This window comes from Crocodylus siamensis, chromosome 1, assembly GCF_052110815.1.
Source record: "Crocodylus siamensis isolate JL-2025a chromosome 1, ASM5211081v1, whole genome shotgun sequence".
Classification (NCBI taxonomy): Eukaryota; Metazoa; Chordata; order Crocodylia; family Crocodylidae; genus Crocodylus; species Crocodylus siamensis.
The window spans coordinates 321,958,635-321,985,812 of record NC_143395.1 but is presented as its reverse complement, the minus strand read 5'-3'; the positions used below and the strand labels follow the sequence as shown (position 1 = coordinate 321,985,812).

Here is a 27,178-nt window from a genome sequence, read left to right as displayed (position 1 = left end):
GTAACCATCTATTGACCAACTCTACCTACAAACACATAAATAATAACCTTTCCCTGGGCAAAACAAGCTTCAGAAATCAGAGCACAAACCTGAAGCTGAAACTGGAATTCCGGAAAAATGGCGGACTATCAAACTCTTGGAGTGAAAGACAGTTCCGAACATCTTCCATGGTAGGCAGCTGCTCCTTCAACCTTCCTAGTGGGTTCCTTCTCAGTAGCCCTTCATTAGTCCCATTACACAGAGTAACCAGACGATTGTAGTCATCCAAGCTTAGAATAAAATTAAGGTTGCATAGAACAGTTAGACCAGGTTGAGAAAGTAAACAGAAGCCATCCACTGTGGCCCCCCTTGAGGCCAGGGAGACTGATCCTACCAACGCTGGTGTGTATTAGGCATATGAACAGTCTCAGTTGTCTTAAGAGGTTCCATACAAAGAAAATGTTTGGGCCATTCTTTGGGAACTGGAATCATCAGCCTGTTTTGAAATGAAATAGCTTCAGACCTGCTCCAAGTTTTAGATTTCTGTCTCAGAATGGGGATACAGATGTTACCAAGCATGTCTTTAACAGTGATGTATTAAATTTGGGCTAATTTTATGATGATAGTTTCTCTGAGGAAATTGTACTCCCACAGCTGACACACAGCCTAGATGTCTGGACAACAGCAATGATTCTGAATCAAGTCTGAGCAGCTCTTCTCGTCTCCCTTCTTCCCCAGGCATAGGATCATAGGAAAGTAGGGGTAAAAGAGACTTCACAAGCCCCCTGTTCAAGGCAGGATCATTCCCAACTAAACTGTCTCAACCAAGTGTCTGTTCAACCAGTTCTTGAAAAATTCCAAGGACAGAGATTCAACAGTTTCTCTAAGTAGCTTCTTCCAATGCCTGATCAACCTCATAGTCAGAAAGTTCCTCCTAATCTTCAACTTAAATTTCCCCTGCTAAAGCTTGAGCCCATTGCTCCTAGTCCTGCCCCCTATAGCCATAGAGAAAAACCCATCTCCAGTCTCTGTGTTATCTGAAGAATGTTATCAAATCCCCCCTCAGTTTTCTCTTTTCCTGACTAAAATAACCAAAGTTTTTTCAATCTTTCCTCGTAAGTCTTGCTTCTCAGGCCCCTCATCATTTTTGTTGCTCTCCCTTGGACTCTCTCCAATCTGTCCACATCCTTCTCAATGCGTGGGGTTCAAAACTGGACACCGTATTCCAAGTGAGGACTCACCAGTGCTGAATAGACCTAAATAATTACTTCTCCCAAGTTGTAAAAGACAACCCTGTTGACAAAATACCACCCTGTTGGCCGTTTTTGAAACAAGAGCTCACAGTTGGTTTATAGTCAGCTTATGGCCTACTGTAACCCCCAGGTCTTTCTCTTTAGTACTGCAGCCTAACCAGTCATTCTCCAGTCTGTATCTGTGCATTCAATTACTCAATACCATGTGGAGGACTTTGCACTTGTCCTCATTGAATCTCATCTGATTGATTGTGAGCCATTTCTCCAGTCTATCCAAGTCATTCTGGATGCTAGCCTCCAAAGTGTCTGCAACTCCACCCAACTTGCTGTTATCGGCAAATTTGCTAAGTGTGTACTTAATCCCTTCAATCAAATCATTACAGAAAATATTAACACTGATTCCAGGACTGAGCCCTTGGGAGCCCAACTTGATAGCTCCTCCTACTGAAGACCAGGGATCCTGCTTTTCTCTGATAAAAAAATCCCAAATTTGTTTATATAAAACAAACCCAAAATCCACATTTTTCCATATATATATTAGTGGTGTTTCATTTTAATCATGGAAAAATGTGGATTTTGAGGGGGGGGGGGTTGCCAAAAATTTCGGATTTTTTTTATCACAGAAAACCAGGATCCCTCCTGATGACCACTGGTTGAGCATGATGATCCAATTACTTATACTTATCCATTTACTTATACCTTACAGCACTTTCACCTAGTTTGCATGCCTTAGCTTGTTAATGAGAATGTCACGGTTCCAGAAGCCCTGCTAAAATCAAGGCATATCACATTCACTGCTCTCCCCACATCCACAGAACCTGTCACCTTATGGTAGAAGGAAAACATGTTGGTCAGACTTGTCTTGCTCTTAGTGAATCCAGGCTGGAGCTTCCTGCTCACCTGTTCTTCTCTAGGTGCTTCACAATAGATTCTTTGAGGACCTGCTCTATGATCTTTCCAGGTATTGAGGTCAGGTTGATTGGCCAGACGCTCCTTCTTTCCGTTCTTAAAGACAGACACTATATTTGCCCTTTTCCAGTCATCTGGGACCTCACCTGACCTCCACCCATTCTCAAAGAGGATAGCCAATGGGTATGAAATTACTTCAGTAAATTTCTTCAGTACCCCAGGGTGCATTCCATCCAGCCCTGCTGTTTTGAAAGCATCTAATCCCTATTTTTTTCTTCTATTACTCTAGGATGCTCTCTTCTTCCCAAATTTTACTGCCAACTGCATTTACGATCTGGTAGCTGTCCCTATTTGTGTAGGCTAAAGTAAAACATACATTAAATACTTCAAACTTCTCTGTATAATCCATAACGAGATTGCCTTTTGTATTTTGTAAGGGACCTACTGTTTCTCTGGTCTTCCTCTAACTTTTGTCTATTTATTGTACACAAATTTGTCAGAGGTATGTGAACTTCCCAAGGGATGGAGAAAAAAATCCAGAGGCAAGTGAAGAGGCAAGTGAAGAGTCAAGGGATTTAGATAAAAATATATTAAGGGGGAAGCAACAGCAGAAGCCTTACCAATATTTTCAGGGAAAAGATAAGATAATCAGTTAGATGCCTTATACCAATATGAAAAGCGTAGGTAACAAACAGGAAGCATTGGAGGTCTAATACAAGCACAGAATTATAATATAATTGGGATTACAGAGATATGGTGAGCTAGTTCATAGACTGAAGAGCCTCCCTGATGGGTATAGCTTGTTCAGGAAGGATATGCAAGGGAAGAAAAGGAAAAGGTGTTGCTCTATATAGAAAGGCGATGTATACGTGTTCTGAGGTGCAGTACAAAGTAGAAGGGAGGCCTATTGAAAGCCTCTGGGTAAAGCTCAGAGGGGACAACAGCATGTTATGGGGGATGTTATGGTGGGTGTCTGCTACAGGCCTCCAAACCAGGAGGAGGAGGTAGATGAGGCCTTCTTTAAACCACTGATGGAAGCTTTCAAATCTGAGGACTTGGTTTTCACGTGGTACTTTCATTATTGGGGAATCTTTTGTGAAGGAAACACAGCAGTGCATAGGCAATCCAGCAAATTCTTGGAATGTGTTGGGGATAACTTTTAACTGATATAGATGATATACAGTCCAAGTAGGAGGTAAGCTCTTCTTGACTCACTACTCAAACAGGGAGAAATTGATTGAGAATATGGAGGTGAAAGGTAACTTCAGTGACAATGACCATGAAATAATAAAGTTCATGATCCTAAGGGGAGGAAGGAAGGAGCACTTCAGAAAAACTTAAAATTGATTTTAACAAACTCAGGAAATTGGTGGGCAGGATCCCCTGGGAGAAAAGTTTGAGGAGGGTAGGAGTGCAGGAAAGCTGACTGTATTTCAAGGAGGCACTTTTAAGGGCACAGGAGCAAGCTATCTTGATCCAACAAAAGCATAGGAAGTACAATAAGAAACCAGCCTGGCTAGAAAGGAATTTCTTCAGTGAGTTAAAACTCAAAAAGGAATAATATAAAAAGTTAAACTTAGTCATAGCACTAGGGAAAAGTATAAGAATATCACACAAGGAGAAAATTAAGGTGGCTAAAGCATGTTTTGAAATGCAATTTTTATATTATGTTTTGAAATGCAACTGGTAAGGGACATACAAGGCAATAAAAAGGGTTTCTACAAATATGTCAAAAGTAAGAGGAAGACCAGAGAAATAACAGGTCCATTATGTTCAAAAGCAAGTGAAAGTGTATTTCCATAGATAATTGGAGTAAAAAATATAAAGAAAACCCCCCTCCTGTAATATAGGTGAAGACAAAGTTTAGAAACATATCAGTTTTCAAGGTAAAAATCCTCTGTTCCTCATCAGGGTAGCAGCCATACAAAAAGAGCAAGGGTTATAAAATTGATGACTAAAGTTAGAATTTTAAGTAGATATTTAAGCACCTACATAAGTGCTTCTGAGTTTTCAAAAGCACTCATTTTCTAGCAGCTCCTCTTGAATTTATGCCTTCCAAAACTTGATTGATATATGAGTATTATAATTTTATGTGTTATTTAAATGTTCAATTACATCCCAAAGCTCCAGTCCTAAAAATGCCACAGTTGAGGACGTACCCTTACATGGCCATTTGCCAGATCAGTATGTTGATTTATAAGATGTTAATTCAGTTTCATTTTAAAGGGCAGCACCTACATGAGAAACTGACTGAGTGGTAGCTCATTACTACTGTGCAGTAGTATCACATGGCAGGAAGCATGATACAATACAAGCTACTGTGCAGTCAGCATCACCTAAAAGCTGTCCAGTGATGCTACTCCACAGTAACTCCAGTTACTGCTCAATCATTTAGTACTTGTTTATACTAAGTATGCAAGTACTAGATGACTGTGCAATAACAACTGCACAGTCAGCGTCTCATGTAGATGTGGTCAAGAAGTCTGTAAATCTGGGGCAAAATTTAGATCTCTTTGATGTAAAGGCCCTAACTCAGGTGTAAAGGCCCTAAGTACAATACAGCTAGCATCTCACCATTGGTATTTTCTAGCATCACTGAAAGATCAAAAATGTTGGGTAGCACACATGTGCCCTCAGCTCCCCCCAACCACACCACACTGGACCTCTGCCAAGCAAGGGATTACCACAGAGGTAAGTGGGGCTAGTGAGAGGGAGAGGCAAAGTAAAGGGCCAGCTATAGGGGATCCAGAAGAGTTTTTCTACCCTCTGGTCCCCATAGCTGTGCCGGGAGGGAGCCATGCTCCTGAGCTGCATGAATAGACCACGCAAACAGGTACACTCTACAAGGGTGTGCCAGAGTTTGCATGGGAGTTCACGCAGGAGGGCACACAGGAGGGGCTTGAACTCTAGGCGTTGGCAGCCTTGGACAAAGACTTTGGGTGAGCAGAATTGAAGGAGTCCTTCAATGGTGGTAAGTACATGGCAAGCAGCCAGGCGAGCAGCCAGGAACGCTTCCCCTGTGATGCCCCCAACCTGGGGCTCCTTTGAGGCCTCCACCCAGACAGAGCCCTTGGGGTGTTATCAGCACCCTAGCCCCCTGTCTGCAGGGGTTGCCTGGCGAGGCCTCTATGGCCTTGGGGGTGGGGGGAAACAGGAGTCCCCTCACTGGTCCCTCATGTGCCCAGCTTGAAGCCCTGAAGGGGTGGGTGAGGGAACTCCAGGCAGAGGTTAGCAGGCTGCAGGGGATCAGGGTTGGAGAGGATGAGGTTGATGGGTACTTTCATTTTCTGCAGGACCACACACTTAGTGGGGTAACACCACGGGAAGGACCCAATGCAGATGTCTGGAAGATGGGAACCTCCAGAGCCAGACATTACACTGCTGGGACAACTTCCCTAGTACAGCTGGGGAACAGATACAAGGCCCTGGCATCACTGGAGAAGAGTGCAGCAGAGGGAGCCACAACCTCCACCATGCACGCTGAGGGGACAGTCAGACAGCTGGAGGAAGAGATGCCAAGTCATCATGGTAGGAGACTTCCTCCTGATAGGAATGGAGGGAGTCATCTGTCACCTGGATCCCATAGTACAGGAGGTATGCTACCTGCCTGGAGCCTGGACTTGAGACATCACTGCAAGAATTACTGACCTCATCTGGCCCTCATACTAATATCCCATGGCCCTCATCCATGTGGGTACAAATGATGCAGCCAAGAGTATTCTGGGCCATATCATGAGTGACTACAAAGTTCTGGGGGCCAGGCTTAGGAGATCAGGGGTGCAGGTGGTTTTCTCATTGATTCTCCCAGTCAGTGGTCATAGCCAGCATCAAGACAACTGTATTAGAGAAGTCAACTTGCAGCTCTGGAGTTGGTGCCATTGTGTGGGTTTTGGCTTCTTCAACCATGATCTGCACTTCCATGAAAGAGATATGCTGGGATGTGATGGTCTTCATCTCTCTTTGAAAGGTAAGAGTCTGTTCTCTTACATGTTGGCTGATCTCCTACATAGAGCTTTAAACTAAGTTTATTGGGGGGGAAGGGGATACAGAAGACAGAGAGAATCTAGGATCAGTGAACCATGAGCCATGCGTTGATCCACATAAGTATTTTTGGGCCCAATACATATCAGGACAGGGGGGTACCAAGGGCACCTAATGGGGGGCTAAAGTGTCTCTATACCAATGCTATGAGTATGGGAAACAAGCAGGAAGAGCTCACACTCCTGCTTGCAAAAAAAGACTTTGACCTGGTTGGATTAACTGAAACCTGGTGGGACCCTACCCATGACTGGGCAGTAGGCATTGAGGGCTATAGGCTGTACAGACACAACAAAGTGGGGAAAATGTTGGGAGGAGGCATTGCTCTCTATGATAAGGAACAATACACATCCCCTATAATCAAAATGGGATCAGAAGAGGGGCAAACTGAGGTACTGTAGGTCAGAATACAAGGAGGTCAGGGGGAAAGGGACTTGGTAATGGGGGGCTATTACAGACTGCCACACCAGGAGGATGAGCTAGACCTGGAATTCTCAAGGCAGCTCTCAGAGGCAGTACACTCAAGGGACGTGGTTTTCATGGGTGACCTAAATTACCCCAACATCTGGGAGCAGCAGTCAGCTAGATCTGACCATTCATGTAGGTTCTTAACCTGCATACAGGACCTTCACCTAACACAGGAGGTATACAGTCCCACTAGGGGAAATGCCTTTCTGGACTTGGTGTTTGCTACAAGGGATGACCTGGTGGGAGATATGCAGATACAGGGTAACCTAGGGGATAGTGACCACCAATTGTTAGAATTCACTATCTGGCAAAAAGTGGGAAAGATAACCAGTAGAGCAGAAGTGCTAGACTTCAAAAAGGCTAACTTCAGTGAGCTCAGAAGATTAGTAAGCAAGGCACTGAAGGACAAAAGCATTGGTGAGATGAGAGTCCAGGAAGGGTGGTCATTAGGGCGGTGTAAAATTTCGCCAGCTGTTTAGATTCAACACTGTTTCAACTCATTTCAAGCTCAAAACAGTGAAATTGAATCAAAATGAAGGGCTTTGAAACAGCCTCGAAACAAAACAAGGCTAGTCAAAACATTTCAAAAGTTTCAAAATGTTTAGGGTTTCAAAGCAGCCAGCAGCAAGGTGGTAGGGGACAGGGGAGAACCAGGGAAGCACTACCAACAGCAGCCAGGAGTGCAGCTTTGGCTCTCCTCACCTCCCATTGCTAGGATGTGGAAAGCCGATGACAGCACAGGGGAAGGAACTGAGCCTGGGCTCAGTTCCCATCCCCAGCGCTAAATCAGGCCCGATCTAGCACTGGCAATGGGAAGTCAACCCAGCTGGGCTGATTTCCTTCCCCCAGCCCCCAGCCCAATCTAGCACTAGCGATGGAAAGTCAGCTCAGCTGGGCTGAATTCCCTCCCCCAGCCTGATCTTCAAAACAGCGTCAAAACAGCCTCACTGTTCCGATGAAGCAAAACAGAACAGCTGTTTCAAATTGAAAAGAAATTTGAAATAGAATGCTGTTCCATCGAAACCTCAAAACTCAAGGTGAAACAGAACGGTGCCATTTTGCACAGCCCTAGTGGTCATTCCTCAAGGGAACTATCCTTCAAGTACAGAAGGGGACAATCCCATTGCACATAAAGAGGCGGGGAGGGTAAAGGGCTAAGAAACCCTCTTGACTGAACAGGGAAATCCAGGAAAGCCTAGGGGTGAAAAAAGAGGCATACAGACTGTGAAAGGAGCAGATAGCCACCAAGGAGAAGTATACCTACTTGGCTCACGCTTGCAGGAAGTGAGTTAGAAAGGCCAAAGCAGCAACAGAACTCAGGCTGGCAACAAAAATTAAAGACAACAGAAAGTCTTTCTTCAGGTATATAGGGAACAAAAAGAAGGCTTATGGTAACATAGGACCCCTACAGGACAGACTAGGGCAATTGGTGACAGGTAAGAGGGACAAAACTGAGCTCTTCAATGAGTTTTTTGCTTCTGTATTCCTAAACATGGATCAAGACAAATCTCCCAATAGGACTACAGACAGGCACAGGAGGGTCATAAACCCACCAACAGTTAGCACCAACCTAAGGGACATTTGGAGGGGATGGATGCATTTAAGTCTGCAGGCCCAGGTGATCTTCATCCAAGCATGCTGAAGGAATTGGCCACTGTCATAGCAGAACCACTGGCATGACTGTTTGAGCACTCATAGTGCTCAAGACAGGTCCCAGAACACTGGAAAAGGGCCAACATGGTCGCTATTTTCAAGGAGGGGAGGAAGGAGGATCCAAGTAACTGTAGGCCTGTTAGTCTCACCTCTATCCTTGGGAAAACCTCTGAAACAATTATTAAGGATTACCTTTGTGGGAGTCCAGCAGGAAAAATAATGCTGAAGGGCAACCAGCACAGGTTCATAGCAGGTAGATTCTGTCTGATTCTGTCTTGTTTCTTTTTACAACCAGGTCACAAAATGCTTAGATGCAGGAGTCAAGGCTGATGTCATTTCTTGGATTTTAAAAAGGCCTTCGATATGGTGTCTCACCCCATTCTCATAAATAAACTAAGTGGCTGTGACATAGATGATTACATGGTTAGGTGGGTGGCAAATCAACTTAAGGGACACACCCAGAGAGTGGTGGTAGATGGGTCGGTATTGACCTGGAAAGGTGTAGGCAGTAAGGTCCCCCAGAGTTCAGTCCTTGGACCAGTGCTGTTCAATATCTTCATCAGTGTTTTGGATGAGGCCGTGGAGAGCACTCTGTCCAAATTCATGGACAACGCCAAATTATGGGGCAAAGTAAACACACTAGTGGGCAGGTAATAGATTCAGGTGGATTTGGACAAGCTGAAAAAGTAGGCAAAACAAAATAGGATGCAGTTTAACAAAGATAAGTGCAAAGTACTGCACCTAGGGAGAAGGAAGCTCCAACACACCTACAGACTGGGAGATGACTTCCTAAGCAGCACAAAAGCAGAAAGGGTCATAGTCTCAGGGTCACAGTCAACACCAAGATGGACATGAGTCACCATGTTGTGACAAAGTGATCAATAAAACTAACTGTACTCTGCAATCATGCAGCAGCAGGTGTATCATGAACAAGTCTAGGAAAGTGATACTTCCCCTCTATGCGGCTTTGGTAAGGCCGTAGCTGGTGTGCTGTGTTCAGTTTTGGTTGTCACACCTCAAGAGGGATGTGGAAAAACTTGAGAGGGTCCAGAGGAGGGCTACTTGGATGATTAGGGGCCTGCAGGTAAGGTCCTATGAGGAGAGATTGAGGGACCTGGATCTCTTCAGCCTCTGCAAGAAAAGGCTGAGAGGGGATCTAGTGGCTGTCTACACATTTGTCAAGGGGGGACACCAAGGAATAGGAGATGCTCTGTTTACCAGGGCACCCCTTGGAGTTACTAGAAACAACTGCCACAAACTGACAGAGAGCACATTTAGATTAGACACCAGGAAGAATGTCTTTACGGTAAAGGTTACCAGAATCTGGAATGGGCTTCCAAGGGAGGTGGTACTCTCCCCTACCTTGGAGGTCTTTAAGAGGAGACTGGACAAACACCTGGCTGGGGTCATCTGGCTGCGCTCTTTCCTTCCCAGGGCAGGGGGTCAGACTCGATGATCTACTAATGTTCCTTCTGACCCTAAACTTCAATGAAATCTATGTTTCTAAAACAAAACTTTCAAGGGCAGTTGAGTGACAAATGGAACTACCACCCTCATATTTCTGCTCTAACAAGTGAGCCTCTAGTATGTCAAGCACTTGTAATATCAGTTAGTCTTAAAATGACCGTGTTAAGAAAAAAAATTGTATCCAAAAACTCAATTTATAAAGCAAACTTGCAAAATACATGTGGAGAAATCTTTCATGGAATCCATGTACGCAGCTTCACAATTTTTAGATGGGAATGTAAGCTCTTTGTCTCACATTTGGCAGAAATTGGGAGGGAAAAAAGTAGTTAAAGGGCATGTGTAGACAAAATGGAGGCCCTAAATTGAAGCAGCGAGTTTTTAAACCCACCACTTCAATTTAGAGTGAAGTAAACCCCATGTCATGCACACACCCCACACTTACCTGCCCCTCTGGCAGTGGGGAGGGGAGGGCAAGTTGCCAGTGGGTGGAGTTTCATAGTTTCATAGTTTCATAGTTTGTAGGGTTGGAAGGGACCTGAGCAGATCATCTAGTCCGACCCCCTGCCATGGCAGAATACTGGGGTCAAATGACCCCAGCAAGATGTTCGTCTAACCTCCTCTTAAACACCCCCAGGGTAGGAGCCTGCACCACTTCTCTTGGAAGTTGGTTTCAGACCCTAGCCGCCCTGACTGAGAAGTAGCGCCTCCTGATATCTAACCTCTGCCAGCTTGTGACCGTTATTCCTGGTCAGTCCTGGCGGTGCTCGGGGAAACAGTGACTTCTCCAATGCCTGCTGATCCCCCCTGACTAGTTTATAACAGGCCACAAGATCCCCCCTCAGCCTTCTCTTGTGGAGGCTGAACAGGTTCAGGTCCCGCAGCCTGTCCTCATAGGGCCTGCCCTGTTGTCCCCTGATCATACGAGTGGCCCTCCTCTGGACCCTCTCCATGCTGTCGACATCCCTCTTGAAGTGTGGCGCCCAGAATTGGACGCAGTACTCCAGCTGCGGCCCGACCAGTGCTGCATAGAGGGGGAGGATCACCTCCTTGGACCTGCTTGAGATGCATCTGTGGATGCATGCCAAGGTGTGGTTGGCCTTTCTGACTGCCTCCCCACACTGCCGGCTAATGTTCATCTTGGAGTCAATGATGACCCCCAGATCCCTTTCCGCCTCCGTGCTGACAAGAGGGGAGTTCCCCAACCTGTAGGTATGGTGCTGGTTATTCCTCCCGAGATGCATCACTTTGCACTTGTCTGTGTTGAAACCCATCCTATTCTCATCCGCCCACCCTTGTAACCTGTCGAGATCTGATTGTAGCCTGTTGCATCCTTCCAATGTACCCACGTCCCCCCACATCTTAGTGTCATCAGCAAATTTGAACAGGGTGCTTTTTACCCCCTCATCCAAATCGCTGATGAAGATGTTGAACAGTGCGGGCCCGAGGACCGAGCCCTGCGGAACCCCACTGCCCACGTCCTTCCAGGTTGAGAAGGACCCATCTACTACCACCCTCTGGGTGCGGCCCTCCGGCCAGTTGGTGACCCATTTGACTGTGTGGGTGTCTACACCACAGCCCCCCAGTTTCTTAATGAGAACAGGGTGAGAGACGTGTCAAAAGCCTTCCGGAAGTCCAAGAAGATTATATCCACTGCTACCCCTGCGTCTAACAATCTGGTGATCTGATCGTAAAAGGCCACCAGGTTGGTCTGACAGGACTTTCCACTGATGAACCCATGTTGGTTGCCCCTAAGTATGCAGTCTCCTGCTGGCCCCTCCTGGATGTGTGCCAGCATAATTTTCCTGTGGTGCCCCACCCACAGGAACCTGGCTTGGGTGGTCCCAGGGAGAACCGCAGCTGCAGAGGGAAGCAGGCAGGCTCCCTCCGGGGGTGAGGGGAAATCAGGTTCACTGCTTTCCTTGGGCAAAGCCTGCCTTCCCAGGATGCTACCAGGCTGCCTCCAGGGCTTTCTGCAGAGCCACGGAGCTGCACGGAGCCCGGTGCTTCACTTTGCAGCTGTAGGGGCAACAAACTAAAACTCCTTGGAGGAATTTTAGTTTGGTGTGCCCTAAGTCATTTAAGGCACATTATGCCAGTAAATTTCCTACAGCAGCTGGAATTAAGGCACAATATGCCACTGAGGCATGCAAACACCAACACCATTAAAGCAGTTGAAATGCATTTAGCCCACTTTAAAGTGTTGTGCACAGACGCCTCTCATTTTGTCTATACATCGATACTGTTGATTAATGGGTGAAATCTGTGGTGGGAAAGGGGTTAGATGTTCTCTTACCTATTGCATACTATTTCCCAGTGTGAGAATCTTGAATTCTGACTTATTAGGCTTGGATCGTCTGGTCTTGATGCTCCAAAAAGCTGATCTGTACACACATCACACACATTTCTACCTGTGGCAAAATTCCAGTAAGGCAGTGCAAAGGACTCATTGCCAGTCAGTTGCTATAATAAAAAGAAACGTATTAGCACTTATTCACTTATTATTATATCATGTTTTATAAAGAGAGAGAGAGGTTACTGAAACCTATTTGATTGTTTCTTCTATATTTTTATAGCTGAAACCAGTCTATAGATTTCCCAGAATATTATTTTAACTTCACTCAGGATATTAAGCCATTGGTGCCAAGTCTATCAAGGTTGATAATGCTCTTAAGTAATTACTGTAACATCTGATGGTATCACCTGGTAAGTGGCTTCTAAGTTCCAAGTTCTACTGAGAGCATTAAAAACTCAAAAAAATGACAATTCTATGTTCCTAGGAGTCTCAGGAGAGAGACTGTACAGAGAATAAGCCAATATGTTGAGTGAACTAACTTAAGTTAAACCAAGACTGAACTACCTCTTCACCCCTTGTGAATGAACAAACATCCTTAACATTTCAATGTATAAGTATTTACTCTATCCCAGATATCAGGAATACCTTGACAGGCTGGACACCTTCAAGTCAGCCAGCCCTGATGGCTTACACCCCAGGGTACTCAGGGAGCTGGTGAGCATCATAGCTCAGCCCCTGGCACAGTTCTTTGAGAGCTCTTGGCACTCTGGTGAAGTGCCCAATGATTGGAAGAGGGCCAATGTCATGCCTATCTTCAAAAAAAGGAGGAAAGTAGATCTGGCAAACTATAGGCCCAGCAGCCTGACCTCTATCCTGAGAAAGGTTGGAAAAGATTATCAAAGAGGCCATCCTTAACAGACTAGCTGAAGGCAATATCCTGAGGGATACCCAGCATGGGTTTGTTGCGGGTAGGTCTTGCAGAACCAATCTCATTTCCTTTTACGACCAGGTGAACTATCACCTGGAGAAGGGGGAAGAGATCAATGTTGTATATCTTGACTTTAAAAAAGCCTTCTATCTGGTATCCCATAATCATCTCTTGACAAAACTGGCTAACTGCAGCCTCGACCTCACTACAACTTGCTGGCTGGGGAATTGGCTCTGCGGTAGGACCCAGAGGGTGGTGGTCAATGGGAGTCAATCGTCTTAGTTCGCTGTGACCAGTGGGGTCCCACAAAGCTCTGTCCTAGGGCCTATGCTATTTAACATCTTCATCAATGATGTGGACATTGGTGTCAGAAGCGGACTGGCCAAGTTTGCCGACAACACCAAACTCTGGGGTAAAGCACGCCTGAGGACAGGAGGGCGATCCAGGCAGATCTTGACAGGCTCATGAAATGGGCAGACGAGAACCTGATGATGTTTAACACTGAAAAATTCAAGGTTCTTCACTTTGGGAGGAAAAACCTGCAGCATGCTTATAGGCTTGGCAGTGCTACACTGGTTAGCACTACAGATGAAAAGGACTTGGGGGTCATGACTGACCACAAGATGAACATAAGCCTTCAGTGTGATGCTGCAGCTAGTAAAGTGAGCAAAATGCTGGCTTGCATCCATAGATGCTTCTCAGGCAAATCCTAGGACATCTTTCTCCCCTTGTACTCGGCCTTGGTGAGGCCGCAGCTGGAGTACTGCATCCAGTTTTGGGCTCCACAATTCAAAAAGTATGTGGAGAAGCTTGAGAGGGTGCAGAGAAGAGCCATGTGCATGATCAGGGATCAGGAAAACAGACCTTATGATGAGAGGCTGAGAGCCATGGGACTCTTCAGCCTGGAAAAGTGCAGGCTCAGGGGTGATCTGGTGGCCACCTATAAGTTTATTAGGGGTGTTCATCAGGGTCTGGGGGAATGTCTGTTCATCAGAGCATCCCAAGGGATGACAAGATCGAACGGTCACAAACTCCACCACAACCGATTCAGGATGGACATAAGAAAGAACTTCTTCACTGTCCGAGTCCCCAAGGTCTGGAATAGACTGCTGCCAGAGGTGGTTCAAGGGCCCACTTTGAACACCTTCAAGACACATTTGGATGTTTATCTTGCTGGGATCCTATGATCCCTGCTGACTTCCTGCCCCTGGGGCAAGGGCTGGACTTGATGATCCTCTGGGGTCCCTTCCAGCCCAAATGTCTATGAAATCTATGAAATCTATTATTAGTCTATGAAATCTATCAGGTTACTCCAAAGAAATCTGGGATGATGCAACAGAGCTTTGTAGTAAAACTGAAAAGCCAGAGTATTAAGAGATATATGGGTATTAAGAGATATATGGGCATCTTTGAAAGATACCAAGACAGGCTGTTTGACTTACCTGAAGATCTCTTTCTAGCAGCAGCAAGTGATACCTATGCCAGGTAACAAAAGCAGGCCCTTGATGTGAGAAGTCTATACCAGTGAATGGACGGCCAGGTCCTAGAACCAGAAGGTACAATCAGAACTTCATGTCAACTTGAAATTAGACAGAACACTTCACAGAATTACATTCCCAGTTTGAAGCTTGATTCCAAAAGAAACCTCACAGTTTGCACTATTGGAAACAGATTCCAGCAGAAAGTTAAGGATGGGAAACTCTTAATTTAGAAATTGCTGAAAATATTCTTCAAAATTCAAAGTCAGAATATTTTTTTACTTTGAAAAGCAACTAAACTTTGAATTAATTTCTTTCACATATCTTCATATTGTCAGAAATCCCACCTATTATCTACTATGTATGGTCTCCCTATGTATTCAATGAAAAAAATATAATACTTCTGTGAGAAAAAAAGAATATGTCCCATAATCAGATGCCAATTTTAAAGGTCACTTCTCTTACCACATTTTTGAAAAGCCGCATCTATTATCTCTGAGCAGTTTTTATTTTTATTTTTCTCCCACCCTGACTGGCACAGCTGAATTGAAGGAGACAGCCAAAGTGACAATAGCTGATTGCACTGTTTGGCAAGAAGATACACTTTGGAAAAGGGAGAGAAATTTGGTAGGTTTTTTTCCCTCTTTCATTAGGATAAACTATAGAAAGCTAATGACCTTGCCTCTGTTTCCATCAGCAGTCTCTTGACAGATTCAGGAACAGAGCTGCCCATGCAATTTCAGCATCCCTCAATGGATGCAGTTTTACCAAAAAAAAGATTCCCTACAACGCCAGTTAGGAGATGTGTATATGTTGCTATCAAACAGTTCTGGGATATCTATTTCAGCCTGTACATTCACCAGGCTGCTGTGTTTGGGTCCAAATACACAAGACCCATGTGTTTTGAGCTTCCCCAGTTCCAGTACGTGCCAACAATTTCTCTGGTTCCAGCCCCTCTGGCACACTTCCTTGGTACAAACTCTCAGCTTCCCCTTTCATGGAAATGGGACCCTGTGGCTCAAGCCCCCTACAGCTGGTACTGATGCCAAAGTACTCCAGGACCTTTTTATAACCCCAGTATTGTGTGCATTTTACAGCTTACCTCCTTAGGGACATGAAGGAGTTGAAACAGAGGGGCACACAGCTTGTAAAGGGTTCCAAAACTTAATGGGCCAGAGCCTATTCCACGTACTGGGCATCTAAATGGACTTAGATACCAATGTACTATTCTATTCCACTTTGCTTGAGTCCCTGGAAATATATTAATGCATCTACTTTTGCAATTCATCAGCTTCTGACCCTTAAGACTGAGTCATATAAAAGCTGGAAGGAAGAGGACCTACACTTTCTGCATTACCTGTTTTTCAGGGACTCAAGCAGGTTGGAGTTATTAAATGCCTAATAACCTTAAGCAGGATGGAACTTAGGTGCCTAATAAGTAAAATAGAATCTGGCCCTCCTAATTCTATATTAGGTGGTTTAAGCAATAAGCAGATTTAGAAAACCTAATAAATACACCTGCCTCAGTTTGCTACTATTCTAGGGGGTGCTTTAATGCAATGTGCAGTAGCCTATTTTACTGCACATTAAATCATCACATAAAAAACCATTAAATGACACTAATGTGCAATGAAATAGGCTACTGCACATAAAGCATCACCTAAAAGCCATCCAAAATTGTTACTGCACATTAAGGCAGCCTAATGTGCATTTGTTTAGTACCTCATGTTAGAGGTACTAAATTTAATGCACATTAGGAAAAGCACCTTAATGTGCATGTAGATGCACCCTAAAATGCTCTTTGGGTTTAGGTCAGTGTCTTCTTTGGAGACTAGATCCTCCTGCACACAGCTTCTCCTCTAGAGCCTGTAGTACCTGTCTCTCTAAGCAGCCAGCTTCCTTCTGTTCTGTCCTAGCTCACATTTCTGCTCTCTCTCCCTCCCAACCCCTCACTACAGAACTAGTACAAAAGCCTCTTTAATAGCCTACAGTTCCCTTTGTGAAGTGCTCCCAGATCAGCCACATCAGGTGACCGAGGTTCCCTATCAGATGACCCATTTCTTAGTTAGTGCAGCCTTGAAAACCAGCTTGCCCTGGGGAGCAACCATCTCTTTATCCTAGAATTTAACAGACAATCAGAGTTTAACCAAGCTGAGCACTGGCCCTGTGCCAGGTGCAAGAATTTCCTTTTAGCTTAAACAGTTAAAAGGCAAAAGGTGGTAGAGAGGGCAAACAGGCTCTCCTATTCAAATGGAGTTTGAGAGCTAAAAAAATACATACCTAGAGAGTCCCAGCACTAAACAGAATTAGGAAGTTACACATAGATTATTCAGCTTGCCACAGATGCCTGTTGTTCAAGACACCACATTCCCTTCTTCCAAAAACAAAATCTCTTATATGTGGCTATTTATTTTTAAAAGAGGCCAGCTCTTTTTTGCTCAGGGACTGCCCTACTAGTTTTGCCTCCTAATCCCATCTAGTGAGCATGATAGACCATGATGCTGATCTCTGTGGGTACTTACAGACATTTGAGGAGGCTAGGAGGAGGTTAAATTAAGTTCAAAATGGTCATCTGATCCAAGGTAAGTCAGGATGGGATGGCTAGCAGAGGGGCTGGGGGAGGATCAGGGCAAGCGGAGTCTGTGGGGGAATCAGGAGCGTTAAACAGAGTCTGTGGGGGTGGTGATCAGTGAGGGAAGTGGAATCTGCAGGGAGGATGGGGGATTGCAGGGCTAGTAGGGTCCATGGAGGGGGTTTGGCAGGATTGGGCAGCAAGTGGGGTCTGTTGGGGGGTTGGGAGGATCGGGGGCACTAGTAGATTCTACAGATTCCAGCATGGTAGCATCCAGGAGTAAAGGGGGGCTAGCAGGGTGCACAGGAGGTGCTGAGGGGAATGGGGGGGTTCCCCTTTCCTCCCTCCCCAGGGTCAGGAGTTATTTAACTCCCCCCTAGGCAAACCTACTCCCCCCAGTCCTGCCTGCCTCTCCTCCCATCCTCATTTACTTCAATCGGCTCCAGGCACCTGTGAATGCTGGTAGAACTGGCACCAGGAGTGGCTTGTAGGATGGGACACTTAGCAGGCCTGGGGGAAGCTGGTTGGTCTACCAGGACACAGAAGCTGAGAGGCTAAAAATAAGCCAGTACCAGGGGCTGTGCTGGGAACTGTACAGAACTTGAATTAGATCAGTTCCTCTGGACTCAGCCTAAGTTAGACTACTTCTGAGATGCAGTTAACTTAGATTGGGTTGGCCATTTTTAGACCAATCTAACAATCCTGAACTTCTGTACAGTTCACATTTAAATCCCAAATTAGGTCAACCTAAGTGTGAAGTCTGCACCTGGGCAATCTAAGTTAATTCAGGTGGCCATTTTTAATACAATCTAACCTTACCATAACCTCCCTGAATATCTGTACCTAGTCTATATAACCTCTACCCCTTGGGGCCAAAAGGTATGCTGGCCAGAAGGTCTATTGCTCAGTGGGATGGTCACTGCCCCCAGAGACAGGGGCCTTACCCCTGTCCCACTGTCAATTGTATTCAATGTCTATAAAATACCAAATGCAAAAAAAAAGCATTGAGGACAGGAGCAGAAACCAGGTACACTCCTGCCCTGGCTAATGTTAGCCAAATAAGAGCCATTTACTTACCTTAAAGGGATTTGGATTTAGGCCCAGCTGTTTAATGCACTGACAATGCCCAAAAGTGATATTTCCCAGAATGTATAAACTATACAGCATCCCTGCATTACAGTTACAGCACAGACAACAGGCAATTCTCTCCCTGATCCCAAAAAAGAATAGCTTGCCCATCCAACCAGACCACACTAATATAGCCACAACATAGCTATTGTGAGACTTACCTCATTTCTAGTTGGCAGGTACAGACATATCCAAGTGACACAGAAGGTACTTCTAAAGACAGTAACAGATTCAGGAATGCTGTTTATACATTTTATATAACAACTCTAATGCAAAATGCATAAGCAGTCCCAGAGCAGAGGAAAAGAACTAGCATTTTTCTGTGCTAGTCATACAACCTCTTGCTTGCTGTTCTTCTGGTCCCATGATTAATGTATTCCTTTCTACACAATGGTGCAAGCTTCAACAGGATTAAATCTCCATCCAACCTGGCGCCTAACCTGGTGGTTAGGGCTCTCCCCAAGGAGACAGGAGATACGGGTCTGAATCCCAAAGGAAGTTTATAATGTAACAAAACAAAACAAAAAAAACTGCACCCAGATCTCCTGAGTCCTCAGTTAGAACCATAACAATGAGATCATACTTACTTCTGCTGTGATTTGAACACCTTTAATCATACTTATCTTTTTGTCAATAGTTACACTTCTACCCTGTTCTTTATTTTCTAGATCCCCTTGTAAAAGAAGGCACCAACCTAATAGGGTATCCCTGACGGAGTAGTAATGAAGCCACACAAAATAATTATAAATACTACAGTTTGCAACTTGTGGTTCAGTTCCATTGGACCCAAGCAGACTCAGCCAGTGTTGAGTAGCAATCACATAATCTGGGTGAATGGTATTCTTTGCACGGTCTAAAGCATCTAAGAACTGATCTCTCTCTTCTGCTGTCAAGGAATGGATGTTCTTCCGGACAACTAGTGGCTTCTTTTCATCACAGTTGGAGCCAGTCCAGCCAAACTTGCAGTTACCACAATTATAGCCAGCAAAGTTCCCTGTATTAAGAGAAAGCATGGGTTCGTGAAATAGTGTAAATTAATCAGAACACAAATGAACTGCATAATTATTTCATTTGTTAGTCTTCCTTGCCTCCGGAGATTTCAGTTCTTGCAGTGTGCAGCAGCTGAGTAGATTGGCTGCTTTGCCAATTGCTAAACTAAAAGGATGGCTCATTTCCCAGAAACACAGCAGGGCCAAGAATCACATGAGGCTGCTTATCATGGTAAAGGCTCGGATAAAAGGCTTGGTTCTGAAAGGTGCTAAAACCTTTGGGCCCTGATCGTCTAAAGTATTTACATGTCTGAGTAGCTTCATTGAAATCAAAATTAAGCACTTCAGCAAAAGATGTGATTGGGTGCTGTTCCTTCACTGGGCCTCCTGTACTCAGTAACTTCCAGGATCAAACACTAAACAGAGTTGTCTGACAGATACTCCTGCTCTTTAAATATATTTTAAAAAGCAGGAAAAAAGCTCTTTCATTGTATTTAAGCATGGGATAAAGGCAAAAGCCTGAGAACTACAAGAGTCTGTGTCATGGTAAAAATGTATAAGCGGGATCCAATGTATAATCATAACCTCTAGGAACCACTGCAAGAATAGCGATGTTGGCATACTAGAGTATCATTAAATGATGCTGTAATCCTATGTGGGAGTCAGAGAACTAACATTTTGGGCGGTATGGATGTTTACATTTACCTTTAATTAACCATAGAGTCCAACACCATTAGGTAAATCTATGTTAAGTACTCTCTGAGCCAGCAACTTAGTCTCCAACATTACAAAATAACTCTGAAGACTTTGTATCAAGAGCCACAGTAATTCCTATGCTTCATTTTCAGCAAATTCATACTTTCTACAGTCAACTTACCTTATATCAAAGTTCAGTTTCTTCTACAGCCACATCATCAGGTTATTTTTGCTAATCTTGTCAGTCATTGGCTACAGTAAGTGACGTACTCTTATAACTATTTAACAATGGAATCTCTTTCTGTTCTTTCTAACCCAATCAGCTTATGTACTTCAACAAGCTAATGTCGGAATACCTTTTTCTACTTAATTAACCAATAAGCTTCTCTTAAAAAATTGTAATGGAAAGATATTATTATTTAGTTCAAAAGCTAAACTAAACTTTAGGTTTTGCACTCCAGAGTGGAAATTAAACACATGTTCACAATACACAAATTAGACATAGAAATGGAAGGAGAGGCAAGAGTAATTACTGACAAATATTACTTACAACTTTTCAGTGAACCTAAAGAATTGTATTACCCAACAACTGCAATGATATGCCAGAAATCATTTGACTGCAGTGCTCATTTACAATAATCACTTTTAATGAGTTTTGAAAAATGTATGTCAGATGCTTCTCAATTACTGACACCTTGGAGTTTGTATAACTCAGATTAAAAACTAGCCCAGAGTTTCCAAATGAAGAATCCTTTCAATCTGAAGTTGATACCTCTATTAAAATAATGCCTTTTGGCATAATTAGCAATACATGCTAATTAACAGGTCCAGATGCTAATGCCTCCATTCAGAAATGTTACTTGCACCATGCTTTTTTCTAATTCCAAACACACAGCGTATCCAAAGAATGAACTGCTTGACCACTGTTCATTCTGGTATAGTGGAACCAGTCCGGAATTGCAATCACTCCATTTCATTTTAAGAATTTACCCAAGTCAAGTCAAATCTTAGTTACAGTAGGAGCACTTAAATGAATGGAAAAATTTATGCTACAGATTCAATGTCGCCATCTGAAAAGAATTAATTATTTAGTGTTATTTTTCAGTTAGATTCATGCCAGGACATACTTTGCAGTTACCAGAATATTGAGTCAACCTTGTACAGAAAACAAGTTTTTGGAAGAAATGGGTTTACCACCGTAACGCTCTTTAGGCATAGGAGGAAAGGCACTAGATCTCTCAGTTGCATTAATCAGAATCTAGTCTTCAGTTAAAAAAGAACTAAGGCGTAGTTCTACTTAGGACTAGAAAGGGGAAAGAAAACTGTACAATACAGTGCATCATTCCACTGAAAAGCTAAATTCAGAAAATAATTAAAGTAACCTGAAGTTTTAAATGTGTCCTCAGTGGAAGTTATCAAGTTAAAATGAAGCTATTTATTGGGGTATTTCAGCAAAATCTTTAAGCTCTTTCTGAAAATCTTGGTTACCATTACTTTGAAAATGTTTCTCTGGTATCCCTAACTATGAGCTACACCAGTCAGTCCAATAAAATCAGACTCCTATTATGTGAAGTTACACACCAGCCATCTAACACAGGGGTGGGCAATGTTTTCTAGGGGTGGGCCAAAATGACCCAGCGTGGGCTGCAAAGCTGCCACCACTATTTGCCCCTGCTGCTGCTCAGCTTCAGTGTTGCATAGGTGAAGCACCCAACTGCCTGGCTTCAGTACAGCATGGAACCATGTGGGAGAAACCCCCTGCTGTATCCAGCCTGACAAAGACAAACACAAAATATTGTCCAACATATATTTTAAAACATGGATGTTCAGAAACAGCCAATATAAAGAATTAAAGGAAAAAAATGCACAAATATACAGACTCACTTTGAAGAAACAATTAAATATGAATCCAGCTCCTACATTACCACCAGGGATCCTGGTTTTCTCTGATTAAAAAAAAAAACAATTTTTGAATTTTAGAAAGTAACCCAAAATCCATATATATGTTAGTGACGTTTCATTTTAATCATGGAAAAATGTGGATTTTAGGTTACTTTTTTTCATCCAAAATTTGGGCATTTATTAATCAGAGAAAACCAGGATACCTAATTATCACAAGCCTTTTAGCACTCCCTTGGGAAAGGACCTGAATTTGGTATCAGTGTGGCTACATCAGAATAAACTCCAGAGAAAAAGTTATCTCTTGGGTTGCAAATGTTGCTCCCACTTCTGTGTTTTATCCCTGCAATACTACAGAATGGAAACTGAAGAGAAGAGGAAAAGTGTAAAAGGGACCTGAGATAAAAGAAAACAAAATAGATAGCAGAATGAGAAATGAAAAGAGAAAAGCAAGATTTGAAGATGCATAGAAAAAAATAACCCAAAAGAACAAATGCTCTAGTCAGGTAGTTTAACCCCAACACTGCAAACATCAGCACTAACAAAGGTATTCATGTGAAAAGTACTCATATCCTAATGAAGTCAAATCAACCAAATGGGACTAATCTGAGTAATGCTGAGCACTTGAAGAAATTTTTACAGAATTGTCGCTTTAGTAACCTAAGCTCTAGGAAAATGGGTTTCAGTCAACTCAGTCCTTCAAAGCCAAAAATCATAATGTAGGGGCATTTTGTCTGGACCACAGAAAAGCAAAATCTTCTCTGCTCTACACAAACCGTTGAAATCCCACCTCATTGAGCATGTCTACACATGCATGAATGTGCTTTTCCTAATGCACACTAAATTTAGTACTTCTGGGCACTTTTACACTTTTACACATACTCTGGCGATGAGAGGGGTAGTGCTTTGATTAGAGTGGCTTCAAGAGCCACTCTAATTAAAGCGCCACCATGTCTCGTGTATCAGTGTCTTTGCACTTAAAAATGGCAGCAGCAATGCTTGTACTAAAGCTCATTTGATAAGCTTTAGATCAAGTGCCACCAACGTCATTTGTTAAGTGTGGGGACTCACATACACAAGACAGAGGACACCGCTGGAGTGCAGCAATTGCCACAATTAATCAATTAATCAATTAATTGAGTCTGCTCTGATGCACTGGAATTCCAGCGTGCGGAGCAGCCTCCATGCTTGTGTATTGGCACCCTCCAATATGAGGTCCTAAATAAATGCATTTAGGTGATGCTTAATGTTCAGTAGCCTATTATATTGTGCATTAGCATATTAGCATAGCTTTTTACGCATCACTTTAATGCACAGTAGAGTAGGCTACTGTACATTAAAGTACACACGTAGACGCACCCATTGTTTCATAAGAATACAGTTAGAACAGACATTCTGTTTCAGAATTTACACATATATCCTTTCACACTTACATACAGCATAGGTATCTCCCAGGGTGAAATGTAATTCAGCATGCTGGGTATGCCTACACGTGTATTTACGCTGGCTTAAATATACTGCACAGAAAGTTACTGCATAGTCAGCGGGGAAAGGCCAGTATCTATACATGCAGGAATGAAGTTGCATTAACATTGTGTGTAGACTGGTTTAAGAAAAAATTTCTCCTAAGTGAGTCCACACACACAGTGTTACTGTGCAATAAGGCGTATGCACATATTTTACTGCGCTGTAACTAATCAGGCGTAAATTTGATACCTGTATTATGAAGGTATCAAATATATGCTCAAGTCAGTGTAAGTCACCATATTTCTTGCGCAGTACAGGTGTGCATGTGTAAACATGCACCCGTACTGAGCCATAATTTTGGTTACTGCACAATAGAAGTGCATGTGTAGATGTGCCTGCTGTGCACTAAGGCACTGATTAGTAAGTCCTGCATGCATAGAAACATATTTATGCACATGCTTAAAGGCTTTTTTGAATCAATGCCCAGGTGGAGATGTGTCACACTACATTTAGCTTATGAAGCAATGTGGGATTTTTCAAGATGAAAATGCTACATTATATTTTCAAATCACTCTACAAACAAAATGCAATTGGATTTTTAATGTAAGTCTGGACAAAGGCCAAGAGAGAAAAGAAAAACAGATTTAGGCTGCTAGAACCTTTTAACTTTTATGTGGAGCTGGTAGCACCACCTTTTATTCAAGTAGTGCCTGGTACCCCACACTATAAAATAGCTGATTATAACTTTGTGAAACTTCAATCACTTGCACTGAAGTTTTTTCTATAATATTTCAGCCTCAGGCTGATTTTCTTTGGAATGTTTGAGCCAAAATCTGTTTATCCATTTTTAAGAATGAGAATAGGTAAAAAATATACGCTTCTATGTCAACATCGGCCTTTTCTTTGAACAGTTCTAGAACCCACATGCTTTGACCTGAAATAAATCTGCCTTCTGCCCTTCCTCTAAAAAATCTGCTCAAATTCAGCAAGTGCAAAACCTTTGAGGGAAAAATAATGTAGGATGCACCAGCTCACTAAATGTTAACAATTTAATCCCTATATCTATATATCTATATATTAGTGGTGTTTCATTTTAAACATGGGAAAAAATGGATTTTGGGTTACATTTTTAATTCAAAAATTGGGGATTTTGTTTTCAGAGAAAACCAAGATCCCCAGAGATGAGGACCCATAAAGAGAAATCTAGGACTTTGTAGCTGTATGACCCCTGGTTGAAGATATGGGGGTCTGATTAGCAGAAGTGCAATGGAAGCTGCACTTGAGTACACAAAGTGATATAATGGTGAGTCAAGAGTCCCATAGAAAAGCCCCTCATTAAATGAATATTCACCTGCATTATGCACAGATTTGACTAGTGTAAAGTATGTATGGCTCTGATCCACATGTTGAACAAACAGGATAAGACAAAATACAGAACACTGCTGATTTGTTGCAAGATGCCTATTCTGTTCACTGAATGAAGCAGAACTTGCATGGAAAAACATTGTCATTAAAGTTGGTGTGATCATTCATATGCACAAAACTGATGAATTAAGATGTTGCATAATCCATCTTATTTCTAGTATTTCCTAACATTTAAGAGGCTGATTTTCAGCTTTACATGGTTCTTTTCATACAAACTTAACACAATCATACGTGCATATTTTCTGTACTGTCCTGTATGTGTAAGAGTTTGCAGACCTTACCTTGATGAATAGTCCCATTGGGTATGTCCAGACAAGCACAGGTGTCTTTTCCCTGGGGACAGTAGCAGCGGCACACCTTGTGCTGCTGCTATTTGTTCCTAGGGAACACCTGTGCCACGCGCACTCTGGCACGTGGCAAGTTACCCCAGGTGTGATAGGGGATGCTGGGACCAGCAACTGTGATGACCCCAGCAGCCTTACCTGGGGTTTTGGTGGCCTCCTGGGGCTGGAGCAAGAGCAGAAAGCCTGGCCAGCAGCAGAGTATAGCTCCAGCTGGCCAGGCTCTGGTTTTGAGTGGTGTGTGCTGCTACCACATGCACCACCCCGCTTTTTTCAGCATGGGTTTTTTGACCCCGGGATCTCCCAGGGTAAAAAAAAAAAACTCACGCTCCAAAGTAGCAACATTGGGAATGCCTGCAAGTGCAGCATGTGGCACTGCAGACAGGTCCGTGCTCTTCTGGACACAGCCATTGATGTCAGTATACCATAGAACACTAAGGAGCTGAAGTTCACATAGTGTATTCATACCTAAGGATTCCTAGATCAGACCATGCTACATGAGCAAACTAATTAACACTGTTTTTGAGGTTCTGTCTACACTGCAAATGCAGCTGTAACAGAGGCCTGTTTACATTACCATTTCTCTCCACGAAGTTCTCTCTTCTGTCAAATTATTCTCTTTTTGCAAGATAGAAAGGGCACTATTATTTATAAGCACTACATTAATTCTCTAGCTGTAGTCAAAGCTTAAGCACATGTATTAAAGCATTATTAAGTGCTTTTGGCTTTAGCCCAATTATTACAGCAGGTCCATTTAGGACTGCAAAGTAGGACTGAATGAATTATGCTGAGGGACAGCTAGTATCAACCAGACACCAGGAAATCTTCAGCATGGTATGTATACTCTGTGGTACAGCTCTACTCTAGTAGAAATTAAGATTCAGTTTGATATGTAATGATACAGTTCAATATGTACTCCATTCTATAGTCCTAGTAGTCACAAACGCTGTCCATCTTAACAAAATAGCAAGGTTGAAATATGAAGGTGAATATCCTTCTGGCTAGAACATAAATGAGGTTACTTGCTCACATACACAGGAGGAAAGAAAAGAGATAATCATGTTTTAACCCTGACTGGACTGTAAAGCCAGCACATATTCTCATCCTGTGAATATAGCACAATGGCTATGACAGTGGTATACTGGGAATCTAGTTAAAGTTGAAGTCTTCCTGAACACTTTTCCCCAGTCAGGGATTTTCCTGCCTTTGCCCTTGTCTGGATCAGGGTTATCAGGGCTCTTCCCCCCTCTTCTCACCTGTGCATTGGCAGCTCTGGTTGAAGAACTTTAGGGGCCATCGTTCCCGATCATCCACGTTCCGTAGAGTGTAGGGGCCACTCCATGGCCTGGCATCTGCTTGCACCTCTGTGCACGATCCTCTGCCCTGGTGGGAGCCACACACATTGCTTGGCTCTAGCCCCAAAGCTGGACAGCAGCGCTTGGCCCGCAGTGCCTCCACTGTCATACAAGCACGGGGAAACTGTGCCTCGGCCTGTGGGGGATAACAGCAGCTCAGGTAGCTCAGTACTGTCCATCTGAACCACTTTGCCCACTGCTGCAGGCAGGTCATTGCTTCTGGCCACAAGAAGCTTTCTCTGTGGTTGGCTCAGGCAGGGGCTGCACAAGGTCAATGACAGGAACACAGGAGTTTCATTAACAGCCTCTCGACTCGAGGAGAACTGCAATTCTTCCTGGTTTCTCAGCACATCGGTGCCCTGACTGACTGAAATATTTCCCTTTGCTGCTTCTTATGTTGGTATTTGCAGTGTTTAATTTAATCCTGGACTCTAATTGACTTGAATATGGTTCAAAAGGCAGAAGTCTTTGCTCTGTGGTACTAGCCAAGCAGCCAAGGCTTGAGGGGATTTATACAGAGGTTGGGAGAAGCCCTCATTAGAAGGATTAACACTGTACAAATCCTCGTGTTTAGCACATGACATTGAGGGTAAAAAAGAGACCAGTGAGAAGAAGGGAAATGAGTTCTGAAGAGTACTGGCATTCTGTCAAGAGGGTGAATGGCTTGGATTTATTTCTGTCTTGTCCATCTCGTGCTTTGCAAACCAGTTGGCATTACATGTAAGAAAGGATAGATGGAGGGTTTGAGGGTTTGGGGGAAGCCCTGTCACGTTTTTTTTTTAATTATCACCCTTAAACAAATTTAAAGTGGGAAAAAAATCCTTCAGTTTTTAAATGTTC

At 43.4% G+C, this 27,178-nt stretch overlaps 1 protein-coding gene and 1 pseudogene across 1 annotated transcript in view; one reads left to right on the top strand and one right to left on the bottom strand.

Annotated features, from left to right (window-relative positions):
- Positions 1-26,674, bottom strand: part of DCT (dopachrome tautomerase) — a 36,685-nt gene extending 10,011 nt beyond the window's left edge. The window contains exons 1-5 of the mRNA XM_090031700.1: positions 26,240-26,674; positions 18,861-19,160; positions 14,431-14,531; positions 12,061-12,227; positions 90-269 (exon numbers count right to left, since the gene is read on the bottom strand). Of these exons, the coding sequence (XP_089887826.1) occupies positions 90-269; positions 12,061-12,227; positions 14,431-14,531; positions 18,861-19,160; positions 26,240-26,552 (1,061 nt within the window). The 5' untranslated portion in view covers positions 26,553-26,674. The remainder of the gene's footprint in view (positions 1-89; positions 270-12,060; positions 12,228-14,430; positions 14,532-18,860; positions 19,161-26,239) is intronic.
- Positions 3,003-10,097, top strand: LOC149874827 (uncharacterized; annotated as a pseudogene).
- Positions 26,675-27,178: the final 504 nt, after the last annotated feature.